The following is a 20,000-nucleotide window of genomic DNA, read 5'->3' as shown; positions in this document are numbered from 1 at the left end:
TGCAGGTTGAAAGAAAAGCAAAGGCCACCGCAGGGAGAGAGAGAGAGAGAAAGAGAGAGAGAGAGAGAGAGAGAGAGAGAGAGAGAGAGAGAGAGAGAGAGAGAGAGAGAGAGAGAGAGAGAGAGAGAGAGAGAGAGAGAGAGAGAGAGCGGAAGGAAGAGTTGACAGACCTGATCGGCAAACATTCTGGTTTTGGGCTCAATGACCACCGGGGCTCCTCTTATTTCATCTTCCACAGCCATCAGTCTGAGAGAGGGAGAGGGAGGGAGGGAGGGAGAGAGAGACAGAGAGGTACACACACAGAGGGAGGGTGGGAGAGAGAGACAGAGAGGTACACACACAGAGGGAGGGAGGGAGAGAGAGACAGAGAGGTACACACACAGAGGGAGGGAGGGAGAGAGAGACAGAGAGGTACACACAGAGGGAGGAGGGAGGGAGAGAGAGACAGAGAGGTACAGACACAGAGGGAGGAGGGAGGGAGAGAGAGACAGAGAGGTACACACACAGAGGGAGGAGGGAGGGAGAGAGAGGTACACACACAGAGGGAGGAGGGAGGGAGAGAGAGAGAGGTACACACACAGAGGGAGGAGGGAGGGAGAGAGAGAGAGAGAGATACACACACAGAGGGAGGAGGGAGGGAGAGAGAGACAGAGAGGTACACACACAGAGGGAGGAGGGAGGGAGAGAGAGACAGAGAGGTACACACACAGAGGGAGGAGGGAGGGAGAGACAGAGAGGTACACACAGAGGGAGGATGGAGGGAGAGAGAGAGGTAGACACACAGAGGGAGGAGGGAGGGAGAGAGAGAGGTACACACACAGTGGGAGGAGGGAGGGAGAGAGAGACAGAGAGGTACACACACAGAGGGAGGAGGGAGGGAGAGACAGAGAGGTACACACAGAGGGAGGATGGAGGGAGAGAGAGAGAGGTACACACACAGGGAGGAGGGAGGGAGAGAGAGACAGAGAGGTACAGACACAGAGGGAGGAGGGAGGGAGAGACAGAGAGGTACACACAGAGGGAGGATGGAGGGAGAGAGAGAGAGGTAGACACACAGAGGGAGGAGGGAGGGAGAGAGAGAGGTACACACACAGAGGGAGGAGGGAGGGAGAGAGAGACAGAGAGGTACACACACAGAGGGAGGAGGGAGAATGAGTGGGATATAAGGAGAGAGCGGAGGGAGAGAAAGCGACAGAGAAATAGAGAGAGATACACAGAAAGAGGGAGGGGGAGAGTGAGACAGATGGAGGGGGAGAGGAGGGAGAGATAAGGACAGATAAATAGAGAGAGATACAAACGTAGAGGGAGGGGGGAGAGAGAGAGAGAGAGAGAGAGAGAGAGAGAGAGAGAGAGAGAGAGAGAGAGAGAGAGAGAGAGAGAGAGAGAGAGAGAGGGAGAGAGAGAGAGAGAGAGAGAGAGAGAGAGAGAGAGAGGTAGATACACAAACATAGAGGGAGGGGGGAGTGAGAGGGATGGAGGGAGAGAAGAGTGAGGGAGGAAATTTAGAGTGATACAGATACAGAGAGAGAGAGGGGAGTAGACAGGGGGAAGAGAAGGAAAAGAACCAAGGTGAGTTAAAGAGCGTGAGCCAACTACATCCAGGTGTATCCACATCACCTGCATCTTTTGTTGCCATGGCAAAAAGATCCCAACACACTCATGGTTATCCCTTTTTGCCTTTCTTCCTGGTATCTGATTTCCTGTTGGCCATTTTATTCAATTGGAACCCCACAAAGACCGTTGGTGTGATCCAAGTCCTTTGAAGCACCTGAATCCCTCAGTCCTCGTGTGCTCCAGTATCCAATCATGATACTTTTCTACCCGGCAATTATAAGACTTCAAACCCTTGGCAATCGACGTCAGTGTTGTTATCTGGTGCCGGTTGGCCTGATTACCAGCCAATCAGGATAATCCCTGGGGACTCTCCGATTGGACACAACGCACGCCATCCACTGCGCCGCGCCGGTCACGTGGGGAGGGGCTTTTAAAAGAGCGCAGCAGCAGACATGATGGGGTGCTATCTGCCGCTTCTACCTGAGACCTCGACTGTGAACAGTGGACCTTGTCCACTGTTTACAAGTTCCCACGGTAGTCCAACTCCAAGGTGAGACTAGTTAATTTATTTTAAATCAACCAGCCTGACTCGTGGTTTATTCTGGTGTGTTTACACCCTGGCTATCTCCTTATTGAGAGTTGTAGGAAAACGAGGAAAATGAGTGACCCAGATTGCTCCCGACAACGCTCGCACGCTTCTGTCTTTACGTGCCCTTTCAGATGTCATTCAGTCAGACAGCCGCTGACAAAATGAATTAAAATCTCAATTAAGTGTATTTTAAACGCTTAGGGAAAGGAAAAGGCTGTGAAAGGGGCTGTAGCTCATCGTACTGTACGCTACTGTATTAAATGGGAAAATGGGCATCAGGGGAAATATTAGCATGAGGAGGGAGGATTTAGTCAATCGACCCCCTTATCAAAGGGATTATTTAAATGTGCAATTATTTGTGCAAAAGTTTGTGCAAAAGTTTCTTAGCCTTCTTTTTCACTCTGTTGCAGACATCTATAAATAAAACAAATCCACAGGTGGAGTTTTTTTAAACATAGGTGTTTGGATGTTTTATTCCATGAATAATGTACAATGTTGAGGTACTTTACAAAGAAATGAACAAAAACATGGGGGAAAAAGAGAATGAGCAAACAAGCACTGACAGAAATATTGGCACGGTCTCAATGGAAATGTCACATGGGTACAGCATCAAACTCTTCAAATGCACACAATGAACCATGAAGCTGCAGACCTTTAAATACATTGTCTTTATGAATCTATTCAAGTAGTGGTAGCTTATGAGATCAAGTCTTCAATGCAGCTCAAACAACGTTGGCCCCGGAGTGTAATACACACGGTCAAGATGAAACGTTTGCTACACAGAGAAAGGCAGAAGACAGGCGATGTACAATAGCAGGTGAGGTTCATGGCAAAGTCAAAGGACACATTCATATCAGACCTGGATGAAACTGGATGGTGGAGACGTTGTGTGCTTGGACATGCTTTGGTAGCACGGTCAATGGTAGCAGGCTGAATGAGCATCATAAACATAATAAATGGAGGAAAACTGAGTAAAATAGTAATATAGTTATCTGGGTTGTAGTGAGACAAGGCACAGGCCGGAGTTTCAACTTCTATCTGAAATAAAAACTGAAAGTTACTTTCAGCTACGGTTTCACCCAGGTCCGGACGCATATCATTAAATGGAAGAGCATATAATGGAAATGCATATAATAAATTGAAACCTATAGAGTTAATGTAGTACCTGGGCTAGTGTTGATGGTATTCAAACCAATCACAAGCTTGTCGAGCCAAAAACACAATACATCGTGAAGGGATTGGCATTATAGAAGATGTTATTGAACAATCGACACAGCCGTTGGCCTAGCTCTGCTACACGAAATGGCAGACAGACCAACAACCAAACATGACCAATATCTCTGCAGAATTTATTCATAACTTTGCCCTTTTTAAGGGTAATTATATGGAAATAATACTTAAATAATACCATAACTGCATTGTTTACATTATTGTAAGTTGTCACATCTATGTCACACTATCAATGACGTACTTCAGAATTCAAATCTCAAAACCCAAGCAGAAAACAGCAACGTAGCCTATTGATATTAGAAACGTATTGTTTTAATGAAGAGCATCCATCGAGCAAAGGACATCCATCAAGTCATTCAGTGGATATGCAGATACGGTTCACAAGCACAAAACAGACATATCAAAGGCAGCATACTGTGCTCTCTTAACGGTAGCTCGCACAGTATACAGTATCATATGTCACGGTTGAGGGAAATAATATGAAGAAGAATTCTAATAAATATATGCTATATTCTGACTCCCTTGACCTCAAACTGTTTGATTCTTGCATCATTTAACAGACGTATAGGCAATACGTTAACGCTGAGTCTCTGTGTATACACTTTAACAATAATAATAGTGCATTCAACTTTTTTCCAACAGAGTATACTTTAAAAAATATATGAACGCTTGTATCCATTATTGCACTTCTCAGACCAAAAACATTATTGCAAGAATGAAATAGTTACTTTATATTTGTATATTGTTCTCTATGATAATATGATATGATAACATATACAGTCTCTCTCTATCTCTCTTTATATTTCTCTCCGAATATTATTTATATATATATATATATATACTGTGTATATGTGTTTAAATAGAATACTCTGGCTCTTACATCACTGACTTTAAAAATATTTTTATAAATTAAGAATCCAGTAAACATGGGTATTTAATTAAATAGTAAACAATGCTATTTAATCAGCTCAGGTCAAGATAATATTATATATATTGTTTTTATTTTAATATATATATACAAACACGTATGTATATATATATATATATATATATGCACACACACACACACATTTAAACATAGATACATGTGTGTGTGTGTGTGTGTGTGTGTGTGTGTGTGTGTGTGTGTGTGTGTGTGTGTGTGTGTGTGTGTGTGTGTGTGTGTGTGTGTGTGTGTGTGTGTGTGTGTGCGCGTGTGTTTGTAAATGCCTAGTGTAAAGTGGATTAATATAATGATCATATTTGTCTTTGGTTTATACTAAATAATGCCCTGGCCATTTGGCAGTGTTCACATTGGCTCGAGCACTAATTCTGAATTATTTAGGGGCCATATTTTACCACCAGGTGTTATGTTGATTAACCATTAAAATATTTTTCCAAATCTAGAGTGACATCACACGTGTGATATTGAAATGGCTTGTTATAGTTGATTATCACACCAGCCTGTAAATAGGGGTCCTTTAAAGTTATTTATCCAAAGATTTAATGTGTAGTTCAACCCATTACATCAATGGATGTTTGGGGTTCATTTAATACTGGAAGGGAATTAGCTTTTAGAATTGAAGGTTAATTTAGTATCACATGCTGTTAGTGTAAACAGTACACTCATTTGATCATTTGTAGAATTCCAAGAAGAAAATCATAAGGATTTGGTGTCCATTGCCATCCCAATCTGACATTTGACCTATGGTTGTTCGGTTCATATAAACACGTCTGGAGGTCAATAATGTCCAGATATTATGTGCATAAAGTTGAAGTTTAAATCTAGACATGGAAAAATGTTGGTTGAACTAATAGCTCTTGCCCCGATTGTTCTGGCAAATTAAACTAATCAACGCTTACATTTTTTCGAGTGAATCTGTCTAAGTGTGACTCCATTATAAAAATAATCACAGAAATGTCATGCATAAAGATTGCCGTGACAGGGAACTTTAATATAACCCTCTTCAACTCACTCTCCCCCTCCTACTCGATCACTAAGTCATCTGTTTGATTGTGCCCCAGCGCCCTCCATGTTCTTGGTACTAAGTCTGTCCATTAGATAGTGGCTGCACCTTTGATATGGGCTTGATTAATTTGATAAATGCTGCAGCCTACATATCTGTACTTTAGGTAGCCAAACGTTTAAAAGTAACCAGATCCAGAAGTCCAGAGTGGAGTCAAGTAGGATGGCAATTTGGAGAAACTCATCCGAGTTTCACTTTCTGTAAACAGGAGACTAGCTTGCTGCTAGCACTTTGTCTGCCTAATCTTGGGGTTCTGCACAATGAGAGTGCAGAGGCAGAGTACATGCAGGTAGCTATGTGGGTAGGAAGACAGACAGGTAAGGCATCAAACAATCTCATTCAGCCCAAACGAAGGGAATGGACAAGCTTATTACAGGCCTGCGACAGCCGAAGATGTAGAGCATTTAATTTATTGATTGCTGTCAAGATGTAATTTCAACTAACATGACAAAAAAATGCTTTTTAAATAAATTGCCTACCAACCTTTAACTGATGCATGCAATTTTAATCTATATGTTAACATAGTATTGTGATTGGTCAAAACACATTGGATTTGTGGAACCGGTAACTCTAAAGACGTGTGGACCGGAGCCTTTCGTCAAATATTGTGCAAGCCGCACTTCTGTCTTGATCTTGAGAGAGTACACCTTAGGAGGTATCATTGCTCATGCTCAGTTCAGGCAAAGAAAGAAGTAATCCATACTTCCTCAGTACACAGCATTATACTTAATCACATGGATGCTAAAATGGAAGAGCTGCTGTCATGCAATTCTATTCCAGAGTCAGCCATGACCAAAGCTCTGTTTTGACTAAGCTCGAACTTAGCCTTTCCTCTTGTGCTTTGATTCTTTAAAATTTCCCAGAAGTGAGTTAGTTGAAGATTACGATGTTGATTCTGTGGTGGCCTGCAATCCCCTAGAGATTGTGTTAAAAAAGGAACATATTTTCTTTGTAGAAAAAAATAAAGAGGTCCATTCCTACCCTCTGAGCATTTAAACAAAGATATAGAAAGTTGTTCAAAGGTTGGTTGTTATTTACAAGTATTGGATAATTTAGGGTATATTCCATTAAAGCAGACCAGGGTTCACTGTCTTTCCATTTCTTCTCGCCTGGAGTGGATTTAAAGTGGTAATATTCTCTGTCAAACATATCTACACTTTGCAGACCATACTGTACACTACTTTTAAGCAGAAAACAAGGAGTAAGTCATGTAAATGTTTCAGACAGAACAGCTACAGCAAAGCCATAAAATCTGCCTTGCTGCCAGAGTATCCCAATGCAACACCCAATGGCCTATGTTACCCCTTCTGTGTCAACAACTTCATTTTGTAGAGGCTCAATAAAGTCTATGAAGTGTGTCGCTACAAGTAAGCTGCCGCCTCACATTTCAATGCAAGTGCTCATTAAATTCCAGTTCAGACATCGAAATATTACAACAGCTGACACTAATAAAAACCAAAGTGGTGTTGATGGAGGATTGTCTCCACATTTTACCGCATTCAGGTGTAAAACTGAAATCCATTTAGCCTTGTTTTTCTTCCCTTCCCAAAAAGACTCGGTGGGTTAGTCCATTGTCAATCAAACAATTGATTACTCGCGCATAAGCCCATGAAGAAAGCAACTACCCCACATGATCTGGTAGTAGTGGCAGTAGAAGTAGTAGTAGCCCAACGGACTACCATTCATTTTTCTGCAGTTATTTCCAGGGCCATCCACAAAGAGAGTCTTGATCAGGCACACTTAAATCTGTTAATGCAGATACCATTCTCAAAAACATATTCTTCATTTGGTGTATGAGTTTGTTAAATCATGGATGTAAGCATTGATGCATTTCACAGACAGCGTATCAAATGTCAAACGTCATGTGCTTCACCAACATGGTATGGGGTTCATGGTATTGGTGCCGGCAAAATGAAAAATGACTCATCCGCCCCAAGCAGAAGTGGAAAAGCCTTTTGAGGTCTCTTTTACTTTCCCTCCTTCGCAACAACAGCGTCAACATCAACAACAACGACAGCGAGATGGTGGTGGTGAAGGTCCTCCATTTACCTGCTGATTATCCCTTTAATCTGGGAGTCTTTCTCGTGCTGCTGCTGCCTAAGCCGGCGCTCGCTGTCGTCCAGCCGGTTCTGGTACTGCAGGAGGATCTGACTGGTCTGCTGCTCCTGGCTCAGCAGCCTCCTCTCGTACTCCTCTAGCTTTTTGTGGGACATCACCAGGCGCTCCTTCAGCGAGTGGATCTCATCCTCGTACTCCTTCACCTGGAGCAGAGGAGAGGCACCAGGGGAGGTGATGAGGAGAACACACTGAGAGAACGAGAAAAGGCAGACATTTTGCCAAAATTTGGGCCTCATTTGCAGGGCCGCTGCTGGCCGTTTCGGTGCCCTAGGCAGCTCGACATTAAATTGTGCCCTGGACAGGACTTCCGAGCTGGCACCGGCCCTGGGTGATAGGTAACATAATTAAGAAAAAACACAACGGTGGGCCTCTTCATCACTAATTAATATATTGTTATAATTCAATAATGTAATTATTATTATTTTTTTTTAAACCTTAATTTTTGGTGCCCCCCCCAGGTAGGCGGTGCCCTACGCACTCTGCGTACTCTGCGTATAGGGAGCGGCGGGCCTGCTCATTTGGCCGAATAGTGAGAGCATAAACGTTTATGGATTAATTTTCTTTTTGTGTCCATAGTGAACAGTGTTTAGTTTTCTAAATGTCATGACGGCTGTACCAACCACAATGAAACTTAATTTAACCTCCAAGAAAATATGGGTAAACTTAAAATAACCTCATTATGACGACTGCAGTGGAAAGACATTAAGCCTTCACTGTAGTATTAATTTACCCTTTAAACCTCTGATACATATTACATAAGGGCTGTATTGCTATTTATTATTTAGTCAGTTGGCAGACATTTCTATCCATACCACTGGCAGTATTTTCAGATACAGATCCTGGGGTTATGCACCTTGTGCAGGGATGTGTACAGTCATGCTTACATCGAACCCAGTAGCTTTGGGCTGCGAGACAAACAACCTAGCCATTATACCATCCTGCCCCTGTAGCCGTTACACCACGTTGCCCACCACAGAGCTTTAAAGGTCCCTGAAACTCCATTATCCCCTGTAAAAATGTCTGTGCCACCTAGGTGGCTGCCACACTCCACCACGCCGGCTTTTCTGGGCTCATCCAAACCAAGGACACATGGTGTTGGTGTTGAAAACCGGTTTATTGTAGTGGTTGGGTATAATGATACAAACAGATGGTGATCCATGCTGCCATGTAACAGATCTCTCAGAGTGTGTGTGGTGATGGCTGCTTTAACCTGTGCACATTGATTGCTCGATGTACAATAGGTGTGAAGCCTCACCCCACCCCAGAGACCAATCTGTCCGACTGCGGCAAGGTGAGGCTGCCTAAACCAGCCATCCTCCACACACACTTCACACCCCCTTTTCTAGTGATGAGGTACCTACTGAGCAGACATCTTGACCTTGTGTTACCTTGTGACATTATCGTTGTTTTTTTGTACCCACTTACAATTTCAAACGGAGGATGACTACCACCTGCTCCATCACAGGCCCAGGAACATCAACACCTACCCTCTCCATGCGAGACTCGTCCATGCTCTTCGAGTACTCCTTCAGCTTGAAGTCCTCGCGGTCGGACCGGGCGCTCAGCGGGATGTCCGCCGAGAGGTGAGGCATGTTGGACACCCAGGCCACCGTCCGCTCGTTGGCCGGGGTGGGGGGGTTGAGGCTGGATTGAGTCTGGGAACCCTGAATGCGATGACCAAGAAGACCAGGAGTCGGTTAGATTGAGCCAAAAGCCTCGGTGGGTTAAGGGATGGGGTTCATTCATTGGGGCCTTACAGCTCGATTCATTTGTTTCTGGCCCACACTTTGGTAATCCTGACAAGCTTCAGAACAAGGAGCCACCGACTCATATCTAATAAAAGAATCCGCCTGACACCCTGAGGGCTGGCATACTTCAAAGGCTCTCGGAGATGCGGATCAGCCGGTAACACAGACGGTAACAGAGGAGGGGAGGATCAGCCAGAGGAAGAGGGGAACACCACGTGGTCTGCACTAAAACCGTTGGTACCTGTTTGCTCATGGTGGGCTTCAGCAGATGCTGTTGCTGGGGTTGCTGTGGCGACTGCTGATTGCTCTGATTGGTGGTTCCCTGCGGACTCTGGTTCTCCCGGACTGAGCTCTGTTGGTGGGGCAGGCCCGGTGGGGTGCTGCCCTTGACGGACAGCTGCCTGGGACCCGGCTGCCTCCCGGCGTAGCCCGACTCGGGGGACTGGAGGAGGTTCCCGCTCTGAGGCCGCGTCTTGGCCGGCGCCGAGGGCGTGGCCGCCGCGCTGACAGACAGCTGATGCGAGGTCTGTGATTTGACGCGCTGGGCGGGAGGCGGGGCGATGGAACTCTGGCGCACTGGCTGGACTGTGGAAGGGGGTGTGGCCAGGGAGGAGTGGGAGGTCCCCGTCTGGGACGCCATGCCCATCATGTGTTGCGGTGGGATGTTATCCTTAAAGATACCGACACATTGAAATGATCTTTCATTGTGCAAAAGTGGAACGCTATCCCTTCGATCAGCAATAAAGAGAGAGAGAGATCCCAAACCTTCTTTCGCTGTCTTGCCACGTCAACCTTAAAAGGTGCATCCCCACGTACCTGCATGTGCATGGAGAGCTGCCTGCGTCCCTGGTCCGCACGGGTGTAGTCGTCGCTGTAGCTGTGGGAGTGGATGATGCTGGGCTGGTTCAGGTGCCCGTCCCGGGTCCTGAGGGTGGACAGGTCCTCGCTCCGGGAGAACCCTCCGTGGGCGAACTGGGGCACGTAGGACTGGTGGGAGGGCTCCGGGTCGGGGGCCAGGAGCAGGGGCGGCGGGGGCTGGGCCCGGCTGTGCTGGTGGTGGAGCTGCTGCTGCTGCTGCTGCTGTTGCTGGGGTCCGTCCGCGGTGGCCAGGTGGAAGAGGGGGTTCTGGAAGGAAAGCGGGTAGCGCATGGCGGCGGCCTGCTGTTGCTGCTGCTGGGACAGCGAGTCGGTGGTGGCGCCCATCTGGCTCAGCCGGAGGCCGCCAGACATGCTGGAGCCCCCAGAGCCGGCCGACAGACGCCCGCCGGCCCGGAGCTGGCTGCTGAGGCCCGAGCCCAGGCCGCCACCGCCCCCGCTGCTCAGCCCGCCGAAGCTGCCCATGCCGCCGCCGATGGAGGCCTGAGAGGAGTGTAGCATGTCCACCGAGCGCAGGTTAGACACGCTGTTCATTCGGGGAAATCCTGGAGGTCCATTACAGAAAGGCGCTTTTTGATTGACACTGAGCAGCTAAATGATGGGCGTCATGAGCGGTATATCTTTTGAACGGCAGCAGCGCGCTGCCGTGTCGTTGTTCCCGTCAAGGTGACGAGGCCACAGATGACATGGGTGAAGCGTGATAAGGGTGCGTGTTTTTTTTTTTTTGTTACCTAGGTACACCCCGGACACTGGATCGCTTCAAAGTATTTCCCGGGAAATACTTCCTGAAATGGGTTGTATGACGACTTGGAGAGAAAGCAGATCATGATATGACCATGTCATGATAACTTACCGCGTAGAGTGACCGCGTATTGTAAAATCGACCTGCAGGAACACTGTAACGCTGTCTCGCGAGCCTCAGGTTATCGCCCCTGTGGTCTATGATCGGGGGAATCGGTGTCCGGTCACGTCCCGAGTTTTCTGCGGCCCCTGCCCTTTGATTCTAGCCTCTCATCAGGGAATATGCGTTCGCCATGCATTAACCGACCGTTTGGGCTCAGCGAGAACAAGGCTAACCGACTGGGATGGGATGGCAGACATCCGGCCGATGTACGACGTCACGGACAGACTCAGGACAGACGCTCACCTTGGGGTCCGGATCGGTGATGTCAGAGCTGCTGGTGCAGTTGGCGGGGCTGGAGCGCGCCAGGGGGGGGCGCGTCACGTAGAAAACATCTTTGGAGTTGGCCCGCTGGAGGTGCTCCCGTTCCTGGAAACTCAACTGGGGGCGCGAGGGCATGACTCCCCCGCCGGGTACCCCAGTGGTGGGGGAAGGCAAGCGAGTGATATCTATAGAGCTGGAGACGACCGCGTGGCAGACACACGACAAGAGATGGACGGGTAAGAGGCCTTCATGTGGTGTGAGGAACCCAGTCAACGCCAATCACACATCAACCATCACCAACCACTAACCAACCACTCACCAAACATCTACTCACTAACCACCCACTATCCAACCACTCACCAACCATCCACTCACCAGCCATCCCCAACCCACTCACCGACCATGCACCAACCAACGACCCACAAACCAACCCCTTACCAACCATCCACTCACCAACCAATCACCAACCGTCCACTCACCAAACCCTCACCAACCAATCACTACCCACCACTCACCTAACATCGCACCAACCAATCATCAACCACTCACCAACAAACCAACCACTCACCAACCAACCAACCAACCACCACTCACAAAGCACACCACTAACAAACAAACCAACTTACCCAAGCACCAGCCAACTTACTTGTCGTACCTCTGGAACTCGGAGGAGGGGGCCCTGTTGAAGCTGGGCCTAGAGAGCAAGCGGCCCGACTGCTTCTCCTGCAGGCGGCCGGGGCCCTGGTGGCTGGGCTGCCTCTGGAGGTGGGGGTTACGCAGCGCCATGCTGATGTCGTTCAGGAGGCGGGGCAGCGGGCCCAGTTTGATGATGGCGTCCTGGAGTCAGAGGGGACAAACGCAAAGTCAATATTCAATGGTCCACTTATTGAATTGATAATGTATGCTGTGTTTTACCATCGCATTAACTTTGAATGGAAAGCTGGACAACGGATATAAGGTGCGTATACTCTACCCTGAACTGATTTTGTGTCGCTCGCTTCGGTCATTAACAGTGCAAGGGTCCACCAAATTATACACATTTATTTTGATATGTCATGTAGATCTAAAAAATGCAGGTGTGGTAAAAGGTGTGGTATGGATTAAATCACATTCACTAATCCCGTTTTATTTGGAAATACGTCACATAACAAACGCAAGACGTGTGCTAAAATAATATTCAGTTCTGACTTCTGACCCCGAACCTAATCAGTTTAAAAAAGTGAGGCGTACATGACAAACACAATGCATAAGCGGCAATCGCAGATAGCAAAAGGCAAGTAGGAAGCGAGATATACAAACGCGGGGATCATTCACCGTTGTCCCGCTAACCTTGCTGAGCTGGGCCATGACCTCCCAGAGCAGGCTGTGGAGGATGGACAGCTCCCTGCCCAGGTCGATGTAGCCCTCGAAGCTGCCCGCGTTGCTCACGCTGTCCAAATTGGAGATCTCGTACTGGAACTGCTGCATGGAGCCCCACTCCATCTCCAGGAACTCATTCATGAAGCACATGTACTCCTCTTTAGTGCCGAATCTGGAGCCATGAGGAAGGGGGAGGAGGAGGAGGAGGAGGAGGAGGAGGAGGAGGAGGAGGAGGAGGAGGAGGAGGAGGAGGAGGAGGAGGAGGAGGAGGAGGAGGAAAAGGAGGAGGAGGAGAAGGAGGAGGAGAAGGAGGAGGAGGAGAAGCAATGGCAAGATGAAGGGAGAAAAGTAACCAAAATCAGAGAAAGAAGGGGTTAAAATGAGGAAAGCAAGGGAACGATTAAGTAAAGACAATATAACCATAAGCTGAATACAAAAATATAGGCAACGTATGATATAAAAATTAATAAAGTATTTGCACGGCATCCTTTGAACTAATTTATCTTTGACAGCTTAAGTTGAAAAGAAAAGCAGTGGGTATAAAGAAAGTACGTGCAAAATCTGTCCTACAAATTATGAACTACACACACAAAGAACAATAAAAAGATAACAAGTTATTTGAAGGTACAAGCAAAAATCAACAAATCCCAAGCCATCAAAGTGAAAGCAGCAGCAGATACTAAAGGCTGCGTGGAAGGGCACTGACTTGGAGAAGTTGGCCAGGTTCTGCACCACCTTGGCTATGAGGGTGAGGGTGCGGGAGGTCTGCTCGTCGGGGTACTCCTGTGTCAGGTTGAAGAGTGACGGGGACATCACCGCGGGACACAGGAAGCGCAGGAAGAGCGAGCCGCTGATGAGGCGGTCCGCGATGTCCTCCCGGCCCCGCTCGGCACAACGTACCCTCCACGACGCAAACACCTCCTTCAGCTCCCGGGGGAACACGCTGGGGAGGAGCCGGGCGGAGGAACGCATTAGGAGAACCATGAGGAGGAACGTTAGGAGAACCATGAGGAGGAACGATAGGAGAACCATGAGGAGGAACGTTAGGAGAACCATGAGGAGGAACGATAGGAGAACCATGAGGAGGAACGTTAGGAGAACCATGAGGAGGAACGTTAGGAGAACCATGAGGAGGAACGTTAGGAGAACCATGAGGAGGAGAAATGACGAGGAACCGTGAGGAGGAACGTTAGAACCGTGAGGTGGATCGTTAGAACCGTGAGGTGGATGTAGAACCATGAGGAGGAACAATGACGAGGAACCGTGAAGAGGAACGTTAGAACCATGAGGAGATCCCTAAGTGGAGAACCATGAGGAGGAACATTAGGAGAACCATGAGGAGGAACCTAAGATGAGAACCATGAGGAAGAACTATGAGGTGGAACGTCAGATGATTGTAATGGCAAGAGACACAAGATACATCCCCTATCGCACTGATGGGGTTAGGTTATGTCTGCTGGGCTTGGGTCTTCATAAGGGTCGGTGGTCCTACTTCCACATAGCCAGATACACACTCTGAAGGACACAGTACTCACCAATGGGAGTTGATGATCTTGCACAGCGCCAGCTCGCAGCACATGCGTAGGTTAGCTTGGTGGTCTGGGAGCACCGAGGGTGGGGTCCGCATGGGGTCTACCTCGCAGTTCTCCTCTGACTCGTACAAGGCTCTGATGAACTCACCTGCAAATACACTCAACTGTTACCACACTGTACAACCAAATACACAGTATTGTTAGCTGGTACAATAATGTGCAAATACACAGTAGTGTGTTAGCGGCCAGAATAACACTCCATCAGCTAGAACAATACTGTTCAAATGCCAATACATTAGAGTACTATACTGGCTATTACTGCGTTACCAAGCCAGAGCGGTTGGTTACCTACAGCACTACAGCCAAATACAGCTATGGCTCTGATACTCCAGGAATCTTTATTGGGATCAAATTGAATATGAAGCAACCTTACATCTTAAAAAAGTAGCTTGAAAGAAAAGGCAATTAGGGCCAATGTGTAATAATTGTCGTACCTATAGCGTCCTTGAGGTACTTGTGTCCAATCAGCTTGAGGTACTCTTCTATGGCTTTGGTGGCCAGAGTGTTCTCTCTGAAGATAAGGTGTTCTCGGTCCATGAATCTGTCCACCTCACACATCGCCATGTCTGACAGGAAGTCCTGCAGAAAACAAAAACATTCAAACAATTACAATTCCGTCTTTCACGTTGACTATCATTTAGCAGACGATCCCACAGATACATGCGGACATTTCATGCACTGTAACCCCCAACCCACCATGAGTAGGTAGGGGTTTGTTATATCGCTCAAAAGTCTCTCAAAATAGACTGAAGACATTGATGATGATTACATATAATTATGCAACAAAGCTATCAACCTACCAAATTAATAGACTTTTTAATAATGTCCCTATACCATGCTTATTGTTGCCTATAAGGTAAATGAAGGTACTTTATTCTTTTTTTTTTCCAATTCGCATGGCTACTCTTTACTCTGTCCAGTGGTTTTTAAAATAGCTTGTGCACCACGTTAGCTTCCTCTGTAGCTACCCCAACTTCGATGGCATGCTGTTGATGTAATCGTTCTCAGCCTGACTCGTGAGTCGCTTTAGATGAAAGCAAGCGGAACCGTTAAACGGCCAACAGCTCCGGACGCCCGACCTACCTTAGCCTTCCCTGTGCTCTGCAGGATGTGCACCAGTGCGCACGCCACCTCCTCTTTGCTCTTGACGCTGAGCACGGGCTCCAGCACGGCGCACAGTGTGCGGTAGTTGTTGGTGACGTACTCGGCGAACTCTTTGTACAGCTCCATGGGCAGGATGCTCATGGTCTGGTAGCGGGACTTGAGGCGGAGCGACGCGTTGATGATCTTCCCCCCGCCCACGCCCGCTCCCTTGGTGAGGACGCTGGGCTGGATGACGGGGTACCACTGCTCCACAAACTGACGCCCGGTGATGCTGGAGATGGGGATGCTGACGAGGCCCAAGTATGTGCTCTTCTCCTGCACGTCGGAACATGCCGCCCGCGACGCACAACATTTGACACACAACATAGAACATACAACACACGACATATTGACACACGACAAACGACGTAGAACATACAACACACAACATATTGACACACGACAAACGACGTAGAACATTCAACACACGACATATTGACACACGACAAACGACGTAGAACATACAACACACGACATATTGACACACGACAAACGACGTAGAACATACAACACACGACATATTGACACACGACAAACGACGTAGAACATTCAACACACATTGTAGGACATTTGACATACGACACATGACAAACAGCGCACAACACATAACATAAAATGTACAGAATACAATAGCACAATGATGAGAACTGAATCAACAGCAAATTAAGGTGTTTGGGCGCAACATTTAATCCTAGCAAGTTAACGGTCCTAACTTTCATTGGAGATAAGAGGAAGGCCCCCACTAATACAAAAAGATAATTATAAAAACCAAACAAAAGAAGTAATCTAGATAAGTTCTAGATAGAATCGGGCTAACGTCGGGGTTGGGCTTTGCGTTTAGCTCGTTTCGTGCTGCTCACCTTGCGTCTCTTCTTGTCCGTCTCCTTGTAGAGGTGAAGGCGAAGGTTGCGGACGGCGGGCAGGTTGTTGAACTCAAAGTGCTCCCCCCAGAAGACGGTGTCGGTGCGGGGCTTGCTGGTGGTGCGCGCGTACAGCATGTCGTCCAGGCACAGTTCACAGTAGTAGCGCTTCTTGGCTGGAAGCTCGCGGGCCTCGATGATCCACAGTTTGAGCACATTGTCCACGCGGCGGCTGTTGTCCTGCAGAGACACGGTGGTTGGGGGGGGGGACCCAGGGTGTGAGAGATAGGGTACGAACGCTGGGGAACATCTAGATGTCTCAATATGTAGATCGCTAAGGCTACCGACAGCAACGGATGGCGTGAAGGCAGATGAAGACAAGACGTGAGGAGGAGGACAAACGTAAACATCACAAACCATGTGACCGGACCACCATGTTTTCCTGTGTGTGCGTTGACATGCATGTTTATTAACTTGTGAGTGCAGTAGGCGTGCGTGTTATATTAGTTTGCATGTGTTTGTGTGTGTGTGTGTTTGCGTGTGTGGGGGTGTGTGTGGGTTTGTAGAATGTTTACTCGCAGAGCCGGACAGTAACGGAGTACATTTACTTGAGTACAGTACTTGAGTACAATTTTGAGGGATCTGTACTACTAGTAAAGAAGAAAAGAAAAATCTCGGAAACCCTCAATTTGTTGTTTCCCTCTCAAAGGTGATTGGATTGTGCAGGCGCCACTGATTAGGACAGCCTTCAGCCTATCAGCAATCACCTTCGCTTTCCGCCAAAGTCAACTCCATGGTCAGATTTAGATGAGAGACGATTGTTGATTTGATTGATGAAAAAACAGAGAAACTCACACATACATACAATTGTTAGCTGAATTTTCTTTTCTGATATTTATGTAAGCTGAGCAATTGTTTTTATGTTCTTGAGTATACTGTTATACTGTATACTATTGTGCTATTGCTATGTGGGCAAGTGAGAAAAGTTTAATAAAGCAACATGGTAAAAAGATGAAAATTTTACTTTCAATTCCTTTTGCATTCTCCAAGGTATTAACATTTTTCATAACTCCATGTAGGACGTTTCTATACATAAATGTAAGCACTGTGGCAGTAGTAATGCAATATTTAGAAAATGTACTCTTGTTCTCTTGATACTCAAGTACTTTTAAAAACAAGTACTTCAGTACTTTTACTTAAGTAGACATCTGACTGTAGTACTTTTACTTGTACTTGAGAAAAAATTAGCAAGGGGTATCTGTACTTTTACTCAAGTAAGGAAGCAGTTTACTCTGTCCGCCTCTGTTTACTCGTTTGATAGTGCATGTGTGTGTCTAGGTGTGTGTGTTTGGTTGTATGTGTGTGTGTGTGTGTGTGTGTGTGTGTGTGTGTGTGTGTGTGTGTGTGTGTGTGTGTGTGTGTGTGTGTGTGTGTGTGTGTGTGTGTATGTCTGTGTGGGTATGGGTGTGTGTGAGTGTGTGTGTGTGTGTGTGTGTGTGTGTGTGTGTGTGTGTGTGTGTGTGTGTGTGTGTGTGTGTGTGTGTTTGTGTATGTCTGTGTGGGTATGGGTGTGTGTGAGTGTATGTATGTGTATGTGTATATGTGTGTGTGTGTGTGTGTGTGTGTGTGTGTGTGTGTGTGTGTGTGTGTGTGTGTGTGTGTGTGTGTGTGTGCGTGCGTGTGTGTATATGTGGGTGTGGGTGTTAATATGTGTTTGTGTGCGTGTAAATGTGTGTGTGTGTGTGTGTGTGTGTGTGTGTGTGTGTGTGTGTGTGTGTGTGTGTGTGTGTGTGTGTGTGTGTGTGTGTGTGTGTGTGTGTGTGTGTGTGTTTTATACATGTGTGGGCATTGGTGCCAGCCCACACATTAGCGGGTTGAAGTGGTGTATGGGCGAGGGAGCCAGCAGGCAGCAGCTCGGTTCCTGTGATAAATGAGCGCTAGGAAGCCAGAAAGCCCGGAGGTCCAGTTACACCAGGAGCTCCACTGCGGTAGCGCGGTAACCACGACGACGGGACTCACAACAGCAGCAGAGTTGAAAGACATAAGTATTGTGAGCTACCAGCTTTGGGAAAATGTCAAAGTCATACAAAGCGGTGAGAGAAGAAGGAACGCCAAGGAGGGCCGATAGGGAGGCGGTGGCCTTTAGACCCCAAGACATCGGGGTCCAGGGAGCACCACAGTCCACAGCTTTTTTCACAAAACACAGTTTTTCTGATTTCACATCACAAATCCATCTAAAAGTAGAAATACACAAATCCATGTCCCGCGCGCAGCGGGAACGCTGTGGTGATTGCGGAGAGCGGTGCTTGAGCCAGCAGGCGCTGAGTCACACCGATCGGGCTGAAATGCCACAGCGGCAGCCTCCTCCTCCTCCGCAGCATGCCTCTCAATCCCTGGCTCCTGAGACAGCTGGCTGAAACACATCCACACCGCCAAGCTCACAGAACCCTCCAGGAGCACCCAGAACCAATCCGACTTCTGAGATCCAAAGGTCTTCTTGCCCAAGTAAGGATTGGATGTAAGCGCGGGAGGGGCGAATCAAAGGAGGATTTGGTATTTCGTCCTACGGAGGAGTTTGATTGGATGGTTTAGAAGTGACATAACATGCTGTCATTGCTAGTCAGCCTGTGGTGGGGTTCAGTTGAGAGGGTATGAGATGTTAAGTCTATCATTGACAAAGTAACGTCAATCAATGACTCTATTGGGAAGCAGAAAAAGCGAATCCTTAGTTATTCATGTCATGTTGTCTTTGAGATCCTCTGTGAGTTTCTCCTGTCATCTCGCTCCGCCCGCGATATTGAACCAGCAGATTCGGCTCCTCTGCTTTCCTCGGGGGTGTGCTAATTAGCACATCAAGCTTGCAGACTGAAAAATGCTTTCACTTTCACTTTGTGAAGCTGGGACTTCCAGCTGAGCTGTGATCACCACCGTGATCTTCTATCTTCTCCTCCTCCATACAGGGTCCCTCCCTCCTCCACTCTCCAGTCCATGTTTGGATGGTAACTCTGTTGAGATGGTCAGTAGTGTAGAACAGGACCAAACCAGATCTGAACTTCTTCAATTTCACCATCCACCCTCCAGGACAAGTTTAAGGACTGAACTAAAAGCCTTCTCAGGTATTTACCACCAGATGGTTTCATCTCATGAGACCTGCAGTGAAGGATAGATGCATGTCACTAAGGAGCGGGTAGGGCTTGCTCAAGCATGCCTACAGGTTGACAGACATTTGGATTTAAACAAAGAACCCTTCAAGCAATAAGCCTAATGCCCAAATCACTATCCGGCCCCCAAGTGTTTGAATAATTATGCTAATCTCCAAACCTGTAGTTTCTTAATCTCTGTAGACACATCTGGCCTGCGCTGCAAAGTGCTTGCTGTGATTGGATGGCTGGGGGGTTGGATGTGGGTAGCGCCAGATTTCAGAGAGGGAGGGAGGGCTCGTTCGGTCCTTCTTTTGGCCAGATCCTTGTTGGTGGTAGATTGAGCCCTTGAACCCAGGGGCCAGAGCATCTGGGCGGGTGATTCACTGAAGACCATGCTGCAGCCAGGCCCGGCTTTAATAACATGGGGTTCCCCCTGTAGTCTTCCAACACACCCCGCCGCCTCCGCCTCCCCATGACCTCTTCCCTGCCTATCTCCACCACCCAGGTGACACGTGACAGCAGGGGGCCCAACCAGAAATGGATTTGCAATTCGCTCACACCGAGCAGTGATCAAAAACGTCTGATTATTTCAACCCCCCCCCCCCCCCCATAAATAT

The 20,000-nt window shown here is 47.5% G+C and overlaps 1 protein-coding gene across 1 annotated transcript in view; it reads right to left on the bottom strand.

Moving 5' to 3' along the window:
* The window catches only part of syngap1b (synaptic Ras GTPase activating protein 1b), a 75,096-nt gene that overhangs the window by 9,795 nt on the left and 45,301 nt on the right, over positions 1-20,000 (bottom strand). The window contains 14 exon segments of the mRNA XM_056603096.1: positions 171-246; positions 7,429-7,640; positions 8,985-9,161; positions 9,487-9,915; positions 10,062-10,661; positions 10,664-10,704; positions 11,265-11,479; positions 11,933-12,123; positions 12,616-12,817; positions 13,352-13,588; positions 14,181-14,325; positions 14,672-14,816; positions 15,321-15,656; positions 16,241-16,480. Coding sequence (XP_056459071.1) covers positions 171-246; positions 7,429-7,640; positions 8,985-9,161; positions 9,487-9,915; positions 10,062-10,661; positions 10,664-10,704; positions 11,265-11,479; positions 11,933-12,123; positions 12,616-12,817; positions 13,352-13,588; positions 14,181-14,325; positions 14,672-14,816; positions 15,321-15,656; positions 16,241-16,480 — 3,246 coding nt within the window.

The sequence above is a fragment of the Gadus chalcogrammus genome, chromosome 11 (assembly GCF_026213295.1).
Source record: "Gadus chalcogrammus isolate NIFS_2021 chromosome 11, NIFS_Gcha_1.0, whole genome shotgun sequence".
NCBI classification, from domain to species: domain Eukaryota; kingdom Metazoa; phylum Chordata; class Actinopteri; order Gadiformes; family Gadidae; genus Gadus; species Gadus chalcogrammus.
Note: the sequence above shows the minus strand (reverse complement) of the source record. Positions and strands in the feature narration are given on the sequence as shown.